Source organism: Neoarius graeffei, chromosome 11, assembly GCF_027579695.1.
Source record: "Neoarius graeffei isolate fNeoGra1 chromosome 11, fNeoGra1.pri, whole genome shotgun sequence".
NCBI classification, from domain to species: domain Eukaryota; kingdom Metazoa; phylum Chordata; class Actinopteri; order Siluriformes; family Ariidae; genus Neoarius; species Neoarius graeffei.
In genome coordinates, this window is record NC_083579.1 from 72762235 (window position 1) to 72784048 (window position 21814).

Below are 21814 nucleotides of genomic sequence, written 5' to 3' on the forward strand. Positions count from 1 at the left end.
AAGGAAAATGTCAGGACATCTGTCCATGAACTGAATCTCAAGAGAAGGTGGGTCATGCAGCAAGACAATGACCCTGAGCACACAAGTTGTTCTACCAAAGAATGGTTAAAGAAGAATAAAGTTAATGTTTTGGAATGGCCAAGTCAAAGTCCTGACCTTAATCTAATCGAAATGTTGTGGAAGGACCTGAAGCAAGCAGTTCATGTGAAACCCACCAACATCTCAGAGTTGAAGCTGTTCTGTACGGAGGAATGGGCTAAAATTCCTCCAAGCCGGTGTGCAGGACTGATCAACAGTTACCGGAAACGTTTAGTTGCAGTTATTGCTGCACAAGGGGGTCGCACCAGATATTGAAAGCAAAGGTTCACATACTTTTGCCATTCACAGATATGTAATATTGGATCATTTTCCTCAATAAATAAATGACCAAGTATAATATTTTCATCTCATTTGTTTAACTGGGTTCTCTTTATCTACTTTTAGGACTTGTGTGAAAATCTGATGATGTTTTAGGTCATATTTATGCAGAAATATAGAAAATTCTAAAGGGTTCACAAACTTTCAAGCACCACTGTATCTGTATTGACCATCAAATTAGTATATGATATTCAGTATGAGTCAAAAGTTTGGACACACCGACTCATTCCGAGGTTTTTCTGTATTTTGGCTATTTCTACATTGAAACTATGAAACAACAAATGGAACATACATGGAACAAAAAAAATTGTTTTTCATATTTTAGATTCTTCAAAGTAGCCACCATTTACCTTGATGACACTTTACACACTATCAGCGTTATCTTAACCAGCTTCATGAGGTTAAGAATGAATGCTGGAATGCTTTTCAATTAACAGGTGTGGCCTCGTCAAAAGTTAATTAGTGCAATTTCTTGCCTTATTAATGTGCTTGAGATCAAACAGTAAATTGCAAATAATAAAAATACTATCAGTAAATAGCCCTATTCAACACCACAACTGTACTAATCCATATTACGTCAAGAACTGCTCAACTAAGTAAAGAGAAACGTCATCCATCATTACTTTAAGACTTGAAGAAGTATCTTTTAATTTATAAAAATAAAGAAAAAACATTAAATTACAAGCTGTGAACAAACTTTTGACTGGTACTGTATTTTTAGATCACAAGGAAATGATTGGGTAATTCATGATACTACCCATGAATCTGCTGCGATATGATACAGGATGATATGATATGATACATATCCATACAGGACACTTTTTCGATGCAATAATAACGTGTTCTATTCCCTTCTAGCAAGTTTCATTCATTTGGTTTGATAGCATGCAATATTGTTAACATATCGCTTATCCTACATGTATTATGCCACTCTACCCAATGCAGAATGAGCGTTGAATATTGTTTACAATGTTGCATGGTTGTCAAGACAGCATGACATCAGATGTCAGAGACGTAAAACTTCCACGCTAGCGAGCGACTGGGAAAGTTTGTAAACAAACATGGCCGCCAGGTTTGCTTCGTTCAATACGGAAGACTGAGAGAATTTTGAAAGAGAAAGACCCGTTGAACACCCGAAAGGAATGTGTATAATAATAATAATAATAATAATATTGGCTGGCTTTTTTCATGGTCTCTCAGATATATTCCATTCAGCTACTCATCTTTGACACGTTCAATATCATGCTAGCTGAATGGAATATATCTGATATACCACTCAACGCCAGCCAATATTATTTAATTATTAGACACACAGGACACTTTTTCAATGGAATAAAAACACGTGTTCTATTCCCTTCTAGAAAGTTTCATTCATTTGCTTTGATAGCATGCAATATTGTTAGCGTATCGCTTACCCTACATGTATTACATCACTCTACCCAATGGAGACTGGTTTACAATGTTGCATGGTTGTCAAGACAACATGACGTCACACGTCAGAGACGTAAAACTTCCACGCTAGCGAGCGACTGGGAAAATTTGTAACCAAACATGGCCACCAGGTTTGCTTTGTTAAATACAGAAGATTTTGAGACAATTTTGAAAGAGAAAGGCATGTTGAACACTCCAAAGGAATGCATATGTATAATAATAATAATAATAATAATAATAATAATAATAATAATAATAATAATATTGGCTGGCTTTTATCATGGTATATCAGATATATTCCATTCAGCTACTCGTCTTCGACTCATTCAGTATCATGCTAGCTGAATGGAATATATCTGATATACCACTCAACGCTAGCCAATATTATTTAATTATTACATGGTTTGATTTAGTAGTTTCTGATCGGTATGTGACCAAGTTTGTTGAGAATCTGGGGTGCAGAGTTATAGGAAAGTCACCTTCCTAGGCTATTAAATTTAAAAAATAATAATAATTATTATTATTTTTTGCACATTATTTGTCTGACCTTGATAGTAATCAACTCATAATCAATTATAATTGACAATAATTGATTTTTGTTTGTTTACTTGATTTGATTTCAATTGTTTCCTTTTTAATCAGTGTATCAATCATTATTATTATTATTATTATTATTGCTAAAAATGCCGTCAGACCCCATCTATATCTCAGGTAAGTGAATGTAGGGTCATGACCCCAAGGTTGAGAACCTACTATAAGTGTGTAAGGATTTTTGAACTTTAACTCGAGCAAATCCTGTTAAACTCTAATATTCTGACAGTGGATATATTATGGAGGCATAATGCAGAACAGGTCTGGATGATGTGGACAAAAATAGCATAGCGTACTCATATTCCTATATATTGTGATTATGGCATGTCAGAACACCCACAGAAACTCAGCTGGATCCTGTGAGGTTAGTCTGAACGATCAGTAAATAAAGTATGATTTGTTGGCGTGAAAGAGTAAGGTGAAAATGAGATGATTAAACCCTATTCAGGAACATTTTAGACTAATATTAGGTATATCAGGTGAAAATTCAGTCCAAATTGCTTGAAGCTGCTCTCGTTGAATTCAGAATTGAACGCAGAACAACATACTTTATACAGAATTAAAATAGATTTTTCCGTTCTTGAGATATTACAAATCAAAGATTGAAGGAACGGCTTAATTTGTAGAAAACTGCCGTCATATTCTGTATGAGGATCACATGGTCTAAAATGGGCCTCATTAACCAGTGAGATCAAATGTTTTTTTCTTCAAACTTTTATATTTTTCAAGATATTTACATGGAAATTAGCAGGCTGTGCTAATATGGTTGTATACTGAATACAAAGTATGAAAATTAGTAAAAAAAAAATCTGCAAATGAGTATTAATTATGCTAATTATGTTTAAAAAAGTTCAATCGGTACACTCAATAAAAAAGTAAAAAAAAAAGATTATTTCTAATCCCATCTTTGTGCTCTGTAGGGCTTTGTATTTCTCAAACTTAGGGCCTACTAGTGTTTATATGAAAGAATATAAATGATTATTTTGATTAATATTCACAGCTTTCAAGGTGAACCTCGAAAAAACTGTGCGAGCCGCATCCAATAACCAATTCACGTTAACTGAACTGAAATTGACACTCGTGTTTCTGACTTGTTTTTTTTTAAATATCATTCTGACCAATAAGATCTCAATATTTTTCATCAAAACAACTCCAGTTATATTCTAAAATTATTTATGTCCATGAATCAGTTTGCTTTGAAAAAAATAAGTAGGTAAAGCTATGAAAACTCACTTCAAAGTCTCCCGTGAATCATAACATCAAAACTAGCAGGCGGAAAATTTTGCTGAATCCTTCATCAGAAACCGTGAGAGCGAGAGAACATCCCTATAAAAGTTATCTGATTGATATTGATGAGTAATCCAGTCGGAAACTGATCAGGAGAGACAGAGAGAGAGCTTTCCCGTGACTCAAAAAGAAAATCACCGGCAGTTTCCCCGACGTCACGCGAGCCGAGTTTTTACTCTGTTGTACCGACTTCAACCTGCCGTTACTCCCAAAGTACTGAACAGATGTTAACCAGATACATTTCTTTGGAAAGCAGAGATTATAAGCTTTTTAATGATAATATTCACGTTAGAAAATATTCAAGAGTGAAGCAATGACAGATTTGGGAACTTAGATATCAGTGAGAGTCTGATATGGCTACTGATATTGTAATGAGGCTGATGGTTCAAATGTTATGGTTGAAATATTTATGGAAATGGACCATATTTATCTTCTACTTCTGTTGTTTCAACTAAAAGAGGAATGATTCAGTCAGCAAAACCAGACGCATGTGTACCGTAATTCTCCGTAATGCAGTAAATTAGTGTATATTAACACTGAATTAACAGTAATCTTAAAAAAAATAAACACATCTGATATCTTCATGCACTGGCGTTATATTTTATCCCTGGTGTGTAACCTTATTATTATACCCCCGCTCTGAAGGCAACCACAAAGCATAGCCACTTGGTACCAAACTTCAGTTTGGGGTTCTATACCGTGTAGACCGTTTTCAGGTCCGTCACACAGTGACGCTTTATCCTGTTCTACAGGGTCGCAGGCAAGCTGGAGCCTATCCCAGCTGACTACGGGCGAAAGGCGGGGTACACCCTGGACAAGTCGCCAGGTCATCACAGGGCTGACACATAGACACAGACAACCATTCACACTCACATTCACACCTACGGTCAATTTAGAGTCGCCAGTTAACCTAACCTGCATGTCTTTGGACTGTGGGGGAAACCGGAGCACCCGGAGGAAACCCACGCGGACACGGGGAGAACATGCAAACTCCGCACAGAAAGGCCCTCGCCGGCCACGGGGCTCGAACCCGGACCTTCTTGCTGTGAGGCGACAGCGCTAACCACTACACCACCGTGCCGCCCCCGACTGAATGTATTTATGAAATATAGCGTGGATTTACAAAATTTTCCTAACATTTTTCTCAGCAACTACAAATCACAGCTGCTTGATACAATATTTGGTACCAAATTTCAGCTTGGGGTTCTATACCATGTATAACGTTGTCAGGTCTGTCCCACATCAACTTCCTGTTTACCAACTGAATGTATTTACAAAACTTATAGCATGGATTTTGACACTATTTCAAGAAGCAAAATGCTATTTCAAAATGACAGTTTACCAGGATGCTGTTTGAAATCCCTGGGGAGAGACACGGCTCTTTACTTACTTGTTTCAGGGTTCATTATTTGTTGAAGTCAACATTCATAATAAGTGTCCTATTCCTTTGATCGCTTGCATTCTGATATAAGTGAGAGCGGGGGGATACATACACTACCGTTCAAAAGTTTGGGGTCACCCAGACAATTTTGTGTTTTCCGTGAAAAGTCACACTTTTATTTACCACCATAAGTTGTAAAATGAATAGAAAATATAGTCGAGACATTTTTCCGGCCATTTTGAGCATTTAATCGACCCCACAAATGTGATGCTCCAGAAACTCAATCTGCTCAAAGGAAGGTCAGTTTTATAGCTTCTCTAAAGAGCTCAACTGTTTTCAGCTGTGCTAACATGATTGTACAAGGGTTTTCTAATCATCCATTAGCCTTCTGAGGCAATGAGCAAACACATTGTACCATTAGAACACTGGAGTGAGAGTTGCTGGAAATGGGCCTCTATACACCTATGGAGATATTGCACCAAAAACCAGACATTTGCAGCTAGAATAGTCATTTACCACATTAGCAATGTATAGAGTGGATTTCTGATTAGTTTAAAGTGATCTTCATTGAAAAGAACAGTGCTTTTCTTTCAAAAATAAGGAAATTTGACCCCAAACTTTTGAACGGTAGTGTAAGTGAGCAGTAGCTCACAGTTGATCTTGTTGAAACTCTGATGATGTGTTTTTGTCCCGTGTAGGTACCTGCTCATTTTGGCCAGCAAGGTATGGGAGGGTACTGTCCTCAGGGCCAGCCTGGGTACTACAGCCAGTCTCAGCAATCCCAGCAGCCTCAGCAGCAGGTGCCCTACAGCCAGCCTCGTACTACCACACAGCAGGTAAAACCTTACTCCGTCCTGTCGTTCTTTTCCCGTGGCTCCTGACGAGTTGCCTTCCCATAGGCTGATAGTTCTGATTAGTCATCCTGATTATGCACGAGTTCTATTTCTGCCAGTTCCTGGTCTTTAATCGTTCACTGGTTCATACCATGTCAGCAGAGCTGGCTTCCTTAAGCATGGACTCTCATCAGTGTAGCTTAATGGGTTGTGCTTTTATTTTCTCAACTTGCAAAATCAGTCGAGATCTGTCAAAAACAGATCTGCTGTTTTTAACCAGTAGAAATGAAATGCTCATATATCCAGTTTATCTATGAAAAAAGTTATGGCTTTGTTTGAATCATCTTGCTGATGGTTTATGTGCGAGAAAAAGCAGAGTAGTTCATTTGGGAAAACAGGCATGCCACTAAAAAGGGAGCGACGTGAAGAAGTGCCGTTGCGCTGGAAGCCTGGGAGAAGGCCATGTGGTTCTCATCGTTCATGGCTTGAGAGGAATCCGCCTGATTTAACTGAGCTCCAGCTGCAGACAGAGGGGAATTTGGCTGGTGGAGGCAGAAATGCAGTCTCCGGGGCGTCACAGGAAAGCGAGTGGGAGGCACGGGACTTTGGGAAAGCTTGAGGCAAAGTTTGGTAACATTCAGGAGGGTCTGAAGAGATCATGCAACTTCCCATCATGTGTAATCTTCAGCGTAAATTACTCTGATGAAATCTGCAAGCTTTTTTTTTTATGGTAGGTTTGTTTCCAAGCCGCTCCTTATTTCACAACGCAGCCGGCTCTTTCTTAATGCCAGACTCCAGGCTAGTGCTCCCTTGCCTTCCTACTCAAAGGGCGATTGCATTAATCAAGTCCAGTACTTTATCTCTCCATGCTCTCTGTGTCTCTCTCTCTCATGCTCTGGCTGCCCATACTTGAAGGCTGATGTAGGTCAGGTCGGCTCCAGGCTATTTGTATTCTGGAATAGTAAATTATCCACAGGAGTCCTGAGAGCAGAGAGGCAAACTTGACCTTTGGATAACACCTTGGACTGATCCTCTTTATTCAAATTGGGTGTGAGCCGTTGTGAGTGTTAACAATTGCGTTTGTGCTTTTTCAAAGCTGAAAGAGGCAAATTATCAAGGCTTTAAAGCAGCTTTATTCGTTTTTTCACCTACTAGCATTGCACTGTCCATCCTTTTGTATGGGGGTCTGTTCTATCGTACATTTATAACCCTATCTTTTTGGTGTGAACTTGGAATGAAAAGTCATTTTTTTACGATTTTGGCAGTCTGACTCCCAATCTTTAGACCTCCTGTGCCACCATTAACCCTGGATATGGGACATTGTTTGGCTGATTGCTCTGTTCAGCTGCTCCTCTGCTTTCATGTTTGCCAGCAAATTGAAGGCTCAATTGGAGAGGGGACAGTTTTACTCCACAATCACATCAAGTTTAATGATGGAGGCGTTATATTTGACAGTCTTCCACCATAACCCGCTTTTTGATCGCACGCTGCTCGAAAGGCGAGACCTCATTTTGAAACGTGGATATATCGACAAGTGTTGGAGGATTATGGACCTATATGAGTAGTTTTATGATCCTGCCAAGGTCCAGCTGTAAATCAGAAGATCAGGCCGACTGCTTCGCTCTCTAAATCCGCATCCTATATGTCTTAATGTCTGGTCTGCAGTGTCTGAACATCTTCTTGTCACCTGGGATTAGCAATATAGAGATACTTTGTGTCATGGTTTTAAACAACCACTGTAATTGTGAGCAGGTTGTAAATTTTATGGTAAAGCTCTTCATAAAATACATCTGCAGTCAAAAATATGATTTAAATGCTTGACTGGCATTGAATGAATGAGTTACTCAGGTTATATAGATCTGCACTCACTGGCCACTTCGTTAGAAACGCCATACATATGAGAACTCACTTTCCGAATCTCACCATGCATCCGAATCTCCCTTTCTACCACTTTCTAAGTGCTTTACTGGGATCAGATCCGGTGACTGGTGAGGCCATTTCACGGTACCAGTTTGAGACAACTTGTGCTTTGTGATATGCTGCATTATCGTACTGGAATTGGCCATTATCAAATGGATAAATTGTGGCTGTTAAAGGTCCCATGGCATGGAATTTTCACTTTCTGAGGTTTTTTAACGTTAAAATGAGTTCCTCTGACCTTCTTAAGTCACCCCAGTGGCTAGAAATTTCATAATGTGTAAACCAAACTATGCCCAACATTTGAGAATGGCGCGTCAAAACGGCGCGTTGATAAGCTCTTCCCTTTACTACGTCAGCAAGGGAGATGATCCCCACGCCCCCCCTCTGGATTCCCACCCACTGTATGGATTGCCCCGCCCAGTTGTAGTGAGGAGACCATAGAGGACACAACAACATGGCATCACCTAAGCGAGCGAAACATGGAAGTTGCGCTGTACATGGATGTGACAACACAGAAAAGAGTCTGTTTTTACTGCCGACGGGAGAGCCCCTGAAGACGCAGTGGCTTAATTTTATTTACTTCAATAATACGCCGTCGAGTCTACCTAAGACGGTGTATGTTTGTCGGAAGCATTTTCCTGAGGAATGTTTCCACAACTTGGGACAGTACAGGGCAGGTTTTGCACATCAACTGTCACTGAAGCCTGGGTCCGTACCAAGCATCCCTGCCGCATCAGCAACAAACACCGAACAAGTAAGTGTATAACTGGTCGTTTTGCCGTGTTTTAAAATCGGTGCGTTAGCCTAGCAATGGCTACATTAGCTGTGCAGCTAACCGCTTCCTGCAGTTAGCCAGGTAATCTGCGCTACAAAACTAAAGAGCATGCAGCATGCTCTGTTAAACTGAGTTTAGTCTGGAAATTGACTGTAACTTATGAGCTTACGTTTGACTATTGCTCCGCAATGCATGTCTTCTGTTGGATAAGCGCTATGTTGCCGTAGTTGTTGCTTCTATCCTCTTTGGTTACGGAGTGCGTGTTCAAGCCTAGGGTATTATACGTTCGTAAACTACCACTCCGAACACTCTCACTCTCTGTTCTCTGTGTCACGTTGAGTTTACGAAAGGAGTCCGAGGGAGAACGGGGTTTTGTCTTAGCAGCGTGGCTACAGGCGCTGATAGCAGCGAGTATGTGTGTGCGCAGCTTGGTCAAGCCCCTCCCCCTCCCCCCATGGCCCGCCCTCACCCTCTACCCTTCCCCGCCTCCTGCTTCTCATTAGCAAAACGACGCACTGGGAAAAGCGCTGAAATGGGGCTTTCTCCCAGGAGGCTATATTTACGTGCCGAGGGTTCATTTCGAGAAAGGCCACTCCGGATATAACATCCGGAAGCCTCCACGAGCCCGTTTAAAGCATCAACAAACCACCATGCCATGGGACCTTTAAAGGATGCACATGGTCAGCAATAATACTCAGACAGGATGTGGCTTTCAAACAATATAAACTGTGCTAAGAAAACATTCCCCACAACGTTAGACAACCTCCACCACCCTGAAGTGTTGACAGGTTTGGTCCATGGATTAATGCCGTCTCCCAATTATATATACATTTTCCACAAAATGGCGATTTATTTTTTCCCCCCAGGAAACCTGATCCAATAAAACATCTGACCAATCAGGTAATTGTTTACATGTGACATTGTCTGAGCACATCCTATTTGCCTCAGGCAACTTTGGACATCCTTCTGCATCATAAAGTCACGGAATACGGATTCATGGAAAATAAAAAAATATAATACAAAGCACGGGTTTTATTTTATTCACGGATATGTGATATTTCCCGTGAAATATCAATAGTAAATTAGTAAAGTAAACATATAAATGCAGGTAAGATATTTGAATTATGAACTTCGGCAGTCCAAACATTTAATTGTTTTCAATTTTTTTTTTTTTAATCCAAGATGCATCATCTGTATGAAATCGGTAACCAGTCTGTAATATACTGAAGTGTCCGTGACCAATCCATAAATTATTAGCATCCGTGATGCATCCGTATTAAAATCTGTAACCACTCTGTATTTTGTATCCTTTTTTATTATATTTCCGTAGTCTGTGATTTATCCATGTTTTGTTAACCACTGCAGTGTGTACATGGGTTGTTTTGAAGTCCAAGCTGTACAGTATGACCTGGAAATTAATAATGTGCTACTCCTTGGAAAAACTTCCATGACTATTCCTAATTAGTTTCATTCCTTTATTTACCTGAGAGGCCAGACCAAGTGATGTTATAGTCGGGATTATAGTTGTGGTGTGACTGCTCCAGACTGGAATTAAATTCAGGTCGAGGTATAGAGATCTTGCAGTCACGTGACCGGAAAGTACACAGCCGCCATCTTGTCGGTAAAAAACACAGCTGAATACTGCTGCATTCGTGTACAAAATGGATAAATTTCAACCGACGGACTACACGGCTCATTTTTCTAATGAATAGATAACTAGATATATGTCAAAAATAAACGACCTACAGATTAGTGACCCTTATCGATTACCGGACGTAGTTTTCACGACCGTGTCAGTGGATATGGAACTGCCAGAGGTGGAATACCCAGATGTGTATAATTACCTCATAAACTTTCCCTCGCTGTTCAGTGGTGAAGCACTGCGTGCTTATAAATCTCTGGACAGTTATCTTTACAGAAATTCAGGATTTGTCAGCGACTCAGATGTGGCATCTTGTAAACAAGAAAATAACAATCCTCATTGGACGGGTAAGTCACTTAAGTATTACTAGTGCTGATACTAGATATATCAGTAGTACCTAGTATAGCACTGACCAGCCGATTATAGAATAGAATAAGGTAATTCCAGCTGTAATTCCAAATCGTCCGTCTTGTTTACCATGGATCTGGCATTGGAGAGATACGGTAGAGGCTTGGCAGTGGAGATTTGAGTGGCTGTTTTCTGAGCTTAGTCAACAGGCCGGCTCTGCAGCCTCGCTTTTGCTTCCTCTCCCGACGCCGCCTCCTTCGCCTGCCAGACCCGATAACAATCCACGGAGACCCTGCTGGTCTCGCTATCTCGTCCGGAATGTTGTGCATGCGATGGAAATCGCTACAAACCATCATTTTCTGCTGGAAACCAATGTCCAGTAAGTCCATACGGTTGTAGTGGATATTGAAGTCCGGTACAGACGAACAACACGCAAAAATACACACAAAAAACATAAAAAACGTGCACAGGTAGGGAGAGCTTGTAGCCGCAGCCGTTGTAGTAGAATTGTATATAGTAGGGTTTTCCAGAAGAAAAGGTAGAAGCAGAAGTAGAAGGCGGAAATATGGCGTTTGACCGACAAGATGGCGTCTGTTACAATCTGGATCGGCTGTGACGTCACATGCAAGATCTCTATAGTCATAGTTATTGGTGTTGTGGGACCGGGCCCTTAATTTATCGGTTGCATTTAGGAAGGGCTTCTTTCCTACCACTGTTATCACAGAGGTGATATTTTTGAAGCTTCAGGTTTTTGGATGGGTTTGGTGTGTTACTGGATCCCTGCTCATTGGCCCAATCACTGATAAGTTTTCAATTACCCCAGACCCCAGAAGAAATATGTATTTCTTCATGGCCTTGAATGCACAATGACATTAAAAAAAAAAAAAATCTTTATATTTGTATGAGTGATGTGTTTGGATTCATCAGCATGGTGCTGCTAAGAGTTGAGAAACATCTTTATTGATCTCCTGTCGTGGTCCAGCAGATGCACTAACCTTTTCTCATCTTTTCTCCCAAAGACAGACTCTTAAGAGAGCTTGATATGGAATGTGGCTTTTTCCTTTCTATTGCACTGTGCCAGATTAGACAGTAGGTTAGCCCTGCCTTGGCCAGGGGACGAGGAGCTTTTCTCCAAAGAGCCGCTGGGCTGTGTGAAGGCTCTCTGCTTTTAGCCTGACCTTTCTTTCTTTATCTTCACGGGAAGCTGCATGTGTGAATTGAGAGCCAGGTAGAGGTTTATTTCAGAGGCCACTCTTATCTCTACTGTGAAGCTCAGAAAATGCACCGCCAAACTCTTCCATTTTGAGGTATTGATTTCTGCTATGCTCTGTCTCGGTATGGACTTTTTTTCTCTGTATCATGTGCTTGTGTTGAAATGTCAGTAATTTTATTTTAAAGGGAAAGAAAAGAAATTCATAATTCATCATAATTAACTGTAACACTGGGCGGCATGATGGTGTAGTGGTTAGCGCTGTCGCCTCACAGCAAGAAGGTCCGGGTTCGGGCCCCGTGGCCGGCGAGGGCCTTTCTGTGTGGAGTTTGCATGTTGTCCGCGTGGGTTTCCTCCGGGTGCTCCGGTTTCCCCCACAGTCCAAAGACATGCAGGTTAGGTTAACTGGCGACTCTAAATTGACCGTAGGTGTGAATGGTTGTTTGTCTCTATGTGTCCAGGGTGTACCCACCTCTCTATGGATAGATGTAACACTCAGTTATGTTGTAATCAAGCTTTTTTTTTTCTAATCAGGTATTATACAGGGTGTTTCCAAAAAAATGATATTATTTGAGATGGAAATATTCCAGAAACTACATAGTCCAGGCAAATGAAACTGAACAGGCTTAATGTTGAGCAATATAAGATTTATTCCTCAAAATGTGAATGAGAAATTCAAAGGTATATGGATTCCATGAACGATTTCACAAATTTTCAATATTCGCGAACCCACTTGCTCGACCGTCTCTTCCGATGCTGGTGGTCGTCCAGATCCTTTCGCCCTGCATACACACACGGCCTTCCTCTTTGAACTTTCTGTGCCGTGTCCAAATCTGCATTGCGGTTGGTGCATTTTTAGAGAATTCTCTCATAAATGCACGCTGTACAGTTTTGTTCGACTGTGTTCGAGCGTACTCTAACACACAAAACGCCTTTTCTTCCTTTTCCAGTGAATGGCATTTCTATACCTGAAAAGATAAAAACAACAAACATTAAACATAAAATTTTGACCTGTTTCCACGCATGCTGTTAACATTTGAGGTCAATTGAATGAGAACTGGCAAAATTATTAGATTGTGAAATAATATATTTATTTATTTTTTTGGAAACACCCTGTATTTTCAGTGTATTGATTGTTAATTAACTTGTACTGACACTGATGGAGTGTTATGGTTGTATTTAAAGGGGAATTGAAGGTGATATTTTTCATTCATCTCATTATCTGTAGCCGCTTTATCCTGTTCTACAGGGTCGCAGGCGAGCTGGAGCCTATCCCAGCTGACTACGGGCGAAAGGCGGGGTACACCCTGGACAAGTCGCCAGGTCATCACAGGGCTGACACATAGACACAGACAACCATTCATACTCACATTCACACCTACGGTCAATTTAGAGTCACCAGTTAACCTAACCTGCATGTCTTTGGACTGTGGGGGAAACCGGAGCACCCGGAGGAAACCCACGCGGACACGGGGAGAACATGCAAACTACGCACAGAAAGGCCCTCGCCGGCCACGGGGCTCGAACCCGGACCTTCTTGCTGTGAGGCGACAGCGCTAACCACTACACCACCGTGCCACCAGTGTTTGAAATATGCTCTGTAATATCTCATCTCATCTCATTATCTCTAGCCGCTTTATCCTTCTACAGGGTCGCAGGCAAGCTGGAGCCTATCCCAGCTGACTACGGGCGAAAGGCGGGGTACACCCTGGACAAGTCGCCAGGTCATCACAGGGCTGACACATAGACACAGACAACCATTCACACTCACATTCACACCTACGGTCAATTTAGAGTCACCAGTTAACCTAACCTGCATGTCTTTGGACTGTGGGGGAAACCGGAGCACCAGGAGGAAACCCACGCGGACACGGGGAGAACATGCAAACTCCGCACAGAAAGGCCCTCGCCGGCCACGGGGCTCGAACCCGGACCTTCTTGCTGTGAGGCGACAGCACTAACCACTACACCACCGTGCCACCAGTGTTTGAAATATGCTCTGTAATATATCAGTCCGTATGTCAAAGCAATGGGCGTCAATGAGATTCGTTGAGACCTGTGCGAGACATCGTAGGACGGAAGTAAAACGTACAGCGGAAATCAAAGTGACCGACATCTGCCAACGTTTGCGTGCCGTCTTTCGAATGCTGATGTAATCAAGCCGGAAGTTTTGTTTGTTTTGATAGCAATCAGGAAAGTTTGAAAAAGTAGGCAGTAATCGTCATTTAAACTCGTTTTTGTGCAATATTTCGTTTGGAAAACAGTTTTCAAAATGGCGGCGCTGACACCTGGCTGACACTTCACGTTTCGAAGTCTCGCACAAGTCTCGTGAAGATCGCGCGGATAAGTGACGCCCGCCGTGGACCAAACGAACTAAATTCAACACGGCTAAAAACCTAATAGGCCGATAAGTATAATATTTAATTGCATTTAGTTGCCAGTACGAGTCACGATATAAGGTTACTAAAACCGAAAATGTAATTGAATAACACGTTAATTAAGAAATAAAGCAAGTTTAAAAATGACTTCAGGTCTCCTTTAATTGTCTGTATGAACCGCTGTCTTTTAATACTGTTCTTGTGCGAAACCCTGAGTCTTTGGCTTTTTCTTCTCTGATTGACGTATCGATGGCCTCTGCAGCCCTCGCCGTGCTATTTTTGGCCGCGGTGAGCAGACACAGAAAGAAAACGAACGATAGCCAGAGGCAGTAAGCAACCGAGCGGTGGAACAGGGCAGCTTTGTTCCTGAGTTCATGCGTCCAGCTCGGCACGAAGCTCAGGAATCACAGCGCTTCGACGCGAGCCGTCTCTGTCATATTCTCTGCGTTTGAATTCACAAAGTGACTTTGTGTTTGTACTCGGCTGCTATCTGAGCGCTGCCATGTCCTGTCACAGGCTTCCTCACACATCAGCCAGCTCTTTGAGAGAGAATGTCCTTACTTTTTTCCTTCACTCGCAGCCTCGGCTGTCAGCGCTCAAACGAACGCAAGTTCTCGGCAACGAGAAGTGTTGCGTCAGCTGAAAAAAAAATCATCAACAGGCCACAAAAAAGAAGTGACAGCCCTTTTTTTTGATGACAGGTAGGCTTCCCTGAGAAGCGTCCTCTTATTGTACTGTAGGCGTAGCGATCACTTGAACAGACAAGAGCTTGAGAGGCATTTCATTAAGATTTTGGGATGCAAGGAACATCATTACCTGTTTTGTTCAGCTTCTGATGGTATGACAGGGTCCTGATCGGTGTCACATACTGAGCAAGGCCGACAAAAATCTCTGTGCTTGTCTTGTTTTAGACTTGAATCTTCAAACCGTATCCCATGAATCCTGCTTTTGGCTTCAGGCACGAAGTTGTTTCAAATATAAGCTCGTTGTGTTCTCGTACTTCAAATAAATGTGGAACCCCGAGTCAAAATGCATTACTCACACTTCCTCCAGCTGTCAGGGATTCACACACGGGGTGATGATACAGAGTCTTGAGGTTTTAATGGATAGCAAACACTGAGCAGAGGAAAAAAAAAAAAAATGAAACCGGGAATGTGGAGAATTATACACAAAACAAGATTGAAATGGACGAGTAAATTGTCAGAAAGCCAAGAGAAATTCATGTCCGGGGTAATCTAACAAAGGCTGGATCCGACTCTCCGCCAACTAAAGACTGAGTGGTGGAATAATTCATTTGACACAGTGCATCACCATGCTGTCACCGTTAAACCAATCACACTGTTCTTTTTACTGAAGGTTGCACAGGTGGAAGGAATCTGTGTTTTTGTGTTTTGCTTTTCCTTAAATCTTCTTTTTTCTTTTCCTTAAAGCTACACGGCCTTTCGATTTCATAAAATCGGTGAAATTTAGTTCCCTCTGAAATTCGGTCTTTGTGATATATGTTTATTTCTGTAATAATATCTCACAAATAATGTGCATGAAATCGCTCGTGTTGTGCATTCAAGCACACAGATGAAGTCCTTCTTTTGGGAATCACGGCAGCTGGCATCCACAGTGAGTGTTGCATTACTGCCATCTACAGGTTTACCTTTGCCCGTGCACTGACCGTTCCATCATTCTGTCGCTAAACGAACAGCTGATCACACCGAGGTGCTCGCTGAGCGCCGATATTTATTTATTAGTTTGGTCCTGCGTTTCCTTTCCTTCGCATATAACATAACGTCTTTTCTTCTTCTCGCTTTCCGTTACTGTAGTCGGTCTTTCACGTGTCATTCGCACACTCACGTCCTCCATTTTTCTCTCCTGTTTCAAATTTGTATCCCACAATGCCTTGCGCAAACGGGGAAAGCCCACCACGTCATGCGTGACGTAGTATCTAGAATTGGGTCATGGTGAAGCAGGAAAAAATGGCAGAGAAGTTAGGGCCATGTGGCTCTAAATTCATTAAAGGAGAACTGAAGTCATTTTTAAACTTGCTTTATTTCTTAATTAACGTGTTATTCAATTACGTTTTCGGTTTTAGTCACCTGATATCATGACTCGTATTGGCATATTATATTATACTTATCGGCCTTTTTGGTTTTTAGCCATGCTGAATGTCGTTCGTTTGGTCCACAGGAGGCGTCGCTTATCCACGCGATCTTCACGAAACTTGTGTGAGACTTCAAATGTGAAGTGTCAGAGCCACCATTTTGAAAACTGTTTACACAGCAGCCAGATCACCGTATCATTCCAGTTTAGATTAATTTCGAGATTTGCCAGCTTCATCAGTGAAGGAGATTATTCCATACGACTTCGAACCAACGTCGAGTAGAGAAGAGTTGGAAAGACGACAGGATAAGGACGAGTCCGTCACGCTGGTATTTACGTCATTACTGTCGCACAATTAAAACGTGCCAGATCAGGCAGCTGGTGGGTTTTCAAAATAATAAACAAATGCATGTATTTTTGTGATAAATACATATTATACTGAGCGCATTTCCCACATAATCCTTATTAAGGTTTCGGACAGCACTACAAAATGGCATCCCCGCAATATAGTGCCCTATATAGTGATTTCAGACACAAGGAAAACTTCCGGCTTGATTACGTCAGCATTCAAAAGAGGGCGCGCGCGTCTTTTGATGATGTTGGCAGATGTCGGTCACTTTGATTTGCGCTGTACGTTTTATTTCCGTCCTACGATGTCTTGCACAGGTCTCAACGAATCTCGTTTACGGCCGTCGCTTTGACATACGGACTGATATATTACAGAGCATATTTCAAACACTCATAACTCGCTATAGCAGCGACAAAATAGCGATCAAAAATGCATTCCGATATTTAATAAAATAAGAGAAATAGAATTTTGATAAGAAAAAAATTGCCTTCAGTCCCCCTTTAATTGATCTACTAATAAAATTGGAAGTCTGTGATTCGAATTTGGTAGCTTTCGGTCCCCTAAACAAAAATAATTGGGTGTCGGGGAAAATTCTTTTTATGGCCTACACTTGAAAAATCTGAAAGGCAGTCTAGCTTTAGTAACATTGTATTATAACTTCTCTTTTAAGCTGCACTAAACTAACCTACTTTTATTCTGTATATTTTACCTTAGCATTTATGTTGACATTTTCCCCCTTTCTTTTTCTCTTTCATTCATTCGTCTTCTGTAATGACTTCATACTGATTAGGGTCACGATGAGTCCTGAACCAATCCCGGGAACCATTGGGCACAAGGCAGGAGAACTCACCCCATAGGATGTCAGCACACATGCAGTTTCATTCACTCATTCACACCCAGGGCGGCACGGTGGTGCAATGGTTAGCACTGCTGCCTCACAGCAAGAAGGTTCTGGGTTCGAGCCCAGTAACTGACGGAGGCATTTCTGTGTGGAGTTTGCATGTTCTCCCCGTGTGGGTTTCCTCCGGGTGCTCTGGTTTCCCCCACAGTCCAAAGACATGCAGGTTAGGCTAATTGGTGGCTCTAAATTGACCGTAGGTGTGAATGTGAGTGTGAATGGTTGCTTCCTCCGGGTGCTCCGGTTTCGTCCCACGGTCCAAAGACATTCATTTAGGCTAACTCGTTACTCTAAACGTGAATGGTTGTTTCCCGAGCCCAGAAATGGGAGGTTTGTGGCAGGAAGGGCATCTGATGTAAAACTATGCTCCAATTAATATGACATGTGGATCAATAGGGTCCACATGGACCCCTGGCAGTCATCCTCAAGGGGGAAGAAGATGATGATTCACTCATTCACACCAGCAATTTAATACAGGAAATCTGCTTACATGCATGTTTTTGGACAGTCGGAGGAAACTAGAGAACCCAAAGGAAACCCAGACCAACTCACTGTATTTATAAAGTATCTTGTATGCTTTTTTATATGAATTGTGCCTTGCCTTGCCTCATTTCCTGTCAAGCAAATAGACAAAATGGATATTCAGAATCTGGTTTTATCAATAATACTTACACTACCGTTCAAAAGTTTGGGGTCACCCAGACAATTTTGTGTTTTCCATGAAAAGTCACACTTTTATTTACCACCATAAGTTGTAAAATGAATAGAAAATATAGTCGAGACATTTTTCTGGCCATTTTGAGCATTTAATCGACCCCACAAATGTGATGCTCCAGAAACTCAATCTGCTCAAAGGAAGGTCAGTTTTATAGCTTCTCTAAGGTGGTGTTTACATTAGACCGTATCAGTGGATCATCAGATTAACGTTTTTAAAACGATTCGCGTGCACACAGCAACGCCAATACACGATTCGCGTGCACACAGCAACGCCAATACACGGATACGCTAATCACATGACTAATTAGACGGCACGTAAGTTAATGTGTCAGTGCGGCTCAGCGCTTCCTCCTCAGCGGCTGCGCTCCAAATCACTCCGCCCTGAACAGCGAGTGCCCTCTGGAGGGTGCGCACTCCGGCCCTGCGCAGCTCACAGAGCGCGCAAGTGAAGCGCACGAGCAGTGATTCGGGACTGAGCCACTGTGTGTGTGATCCCAGTGCATATCGGGCATGCGCAAGTCACTCACCACTTGCAAGTGGAAGGATGGCAAGCCTGAAGACAATCATAACTACACAATGGGCAGTATTTGCATCTTACCATGAACAACATTAAGAATGACAAAGCAAAGCATTATATTCGTACTTTTGTACTCTTTAATCTCATCTCATTATCTCTAGCCGCTTTATCCTTCTACAGGGTCGCAGGCAAGCTGGAGCCTATCCCAGCTGACTACGGGCGAAAGGCGGGGTACACCCTGGACAAGTCGCCAGGTCATCACAGGGCTGACACATAGACACAGACAACCATTCACACTCACATTCACACCTACGGTCAATTTAGAGTCACCAGTTAACCTAACCTGCATGTCTTTGGACTGTGGGGGAAACCGGAGCACCCGGAGGAAACCCACGCGGGCACGGGGAGAACATGCAAACTCCACACAGAAAGGCCCTCGCCGGCCCCGGGGCTCGAACCCAGGACCTTCTTGCTGTGAGGCGACAGCGCTAACCACTACACCACCGTGCCGCCCTGTACTCTTTAATGAAAAACAAAAAGGTGATACAAGGCGGAAACAATAGCAGGAAGTGAAGTCCGCGCCGTTTTTCAGCAGTCGCGTCACATGACCAACGTGGCATGAACAACGCCAGCGAATCAGGAAGGTGGATGTCACAGTGACGTTGTCCAATGACGACGTCAGCTAGAGCTCAGCACTGCGTTTCCTCGTATCTCAATGTTTACACAGCACCGGATCAGATACGAACTGGGTTGAATACGTGGGCCCTGGCGGATTCAAGTTGTTCCGCCTGTGGAGTCGTTTCCCGGCGTTTTAATGTGAACGGACAGTGCATCCGCGACGAAAACGAGACGGATACGGTCTGATGTAAACACCACCTAAAGAGCTAAACTGTTTTCAGCTGTGCTAACATGATTGTACAAGGGTTTTCTAATCATCCATTAGCCTTCTGAGGCAATGAGCAAACACATTGTACCATTAGAACACTGGAGTGATAGTTGCTGGAAATGGGCCTCTATACACCTATGGAGATATTGCACCAAAAACCAGACATTTGCAGCTAGAATAGTCATTTACCACATTAGCAATGTATAGAGTGGATTTCTGATTAGTTTAAAGTGATCTTCATTGAAAAGAACAGTGCTTTTCTTTCAAAAATAAGGACATTTCAAAGTGACCCCAAACTTTTGAACGGTAGTGTACGTTCTTGGCTTTGCATTACACTTAACGGCAGTGGCGTGCGGTGAGCCCTATGGCAGGGTAAGCAGTGACACATGCTGTGCACTTTTTCATGCTGTGATTAGATAGATAGATAGATAGATAGATAGATAGATAGATAGATAGATAGATAGATAGATAGATAGTAGGCCTATACTCAAAATAATGATGGAAAAAAATCAAAGCAAATCAAATCGTTATTTTCAAAGACAGCCGCTAGATGGCGCTATGGTAGATGTACCACTGAAAACCGATGATGTATCAAGATGCATCTTCAGATGCTCATCTTTCTCCGCAAATGCGTTTAACAACTCCACATAATTCCCCCTGTTAGCTGAATCAGTGGTTTCATCCCTCCCCCTAAATGCTAGCTCCTGCCTGGCAAGGTAGCAAGTGGCACGAATCAAATCCTTTAGTATCTCATGGTTTTCGCGAACTTTTGCATTATGCACGGAAATTTGCAGTCGACTAGCCTCGTCCAAAGCTAAATTTATTGGAGTCCCCTTCCCAAATGTTTTCAATGCTATTTGATTTTGGATGTGTACATTTGATCTTTCATGTTTGGCCAATGCAGTGGGCAGGTTGTTTAAATCAGTGTAGCCGGCACATACCCACACATTGTCACGCTGTTTGGAGAACAGCAGACAGGGGAAGCAGAACAGACACTTGCTAACTTCACACCCGCAAAGCCACTCTTTTCTGTTGTACCATTCCGGCTGGAATGTACGTACAATTTTCTGCCCCTTTCGCTGATGGAAATCGTTAAGAGGGGGTGTTGGCCTACCTCGATTGATTGTAAGCAACTTCTGCTGGTAATCAAGTTTGTTGAAACACTAAGTGTGCAATTGTAGACATATTCACCTGTGAAGTTTTCGCTAACGTGCTCAAAATACAGTGTGTGGGGATATAGCACAGACAGTAGGCACTTCATGTGCAATGTAACAATTTTTCATTTTGACCGCTGTGATTGGCTCGCATATTCCCGCTGCGGCAAAAGCTGAGCTTTTGCTCCCCATAGACTGTCTATGCGATACATAATACGCATGCGCAACCCCCCTATATTGGCAGCGTTGAAGTCAAGACAGGCAGACCTAAAGGGAGCCTACCCTGGTCTTCGAAATGCGAGCGGAGGATTGCGCGTTCCCGCGACAACCTGCCAAAGCCTGGGTGCTTTGCGTCGTGCGATAACTTGGGTTTTTGATCGGTCTTCGGAGACGTAAATGTACTTTTAACAACTCATTTGTTCCAAAACATTGAGTTGGAACAAATGAGTTGTTAAAAGTACATTTACGTCTCCGAAGACCGATCAAAACCCATATTGCACATTGTGAACTCTCAACAATATATTTTTTAAAAACACGTGTTGGTTTTTATTTTAATGAAATTTACCTAAGGTAGGCAGTGCCTACCCTGCCTACCCTGACCGCACATCTGTGCTTAACGGTAATCTGTTTAGCTGGCATCTGACAGAAACTCCGAGACAGAGGGCATCCACACACAGCGAAATCCCGAGTGCTGAATTGAAATGATCTCTGAAAGAAATCAATCAATCTACACTCTGAGTATTAATTCAACACTGAAGATTTTGAACAGATCAGATCAGTTTTGAGCTTGAAGCAGAGAATAACTCTATAGCTGTATACTTCTCTGTTCAGTCAGCTTTAAAAATTGTTTTCGTCATCAATATTGTTTTAACAAGCGACGTCATAACTTTACGCTAGTGAGAGGTAGTTTCGAGGTAAATCTCTGAAAATCTATGAAAACCCTTTTTCTCAATAAAGGAACTAATGGAATTGCTTTCAAATGAATTGTT

At 42.1% G+C, this 21814-nt stretch overlaps 1 protein-coding gene across 1 annotated transcript in view; it reads left to right on the forward strand.

Moving 5' to 3' along the window:
• Positions 1-21814, forward strand: part of LOC132894622 (AT-rich interactive domain-containing protein 1B-like) — a 657256-nt gene that overhangs the window by 135438 nt on the left and 500004 nt on the right. Inside the window, exon 3 of the mRNA XM_060934699.1 lies at positions 5806-5943. Coding sequence (XP_060790682.1) covers positions 5806-5943 — 138 coding nt within the window. The remainder of the gene's footprint in view (positions 1-5805; positions 5944-21814) is intronic.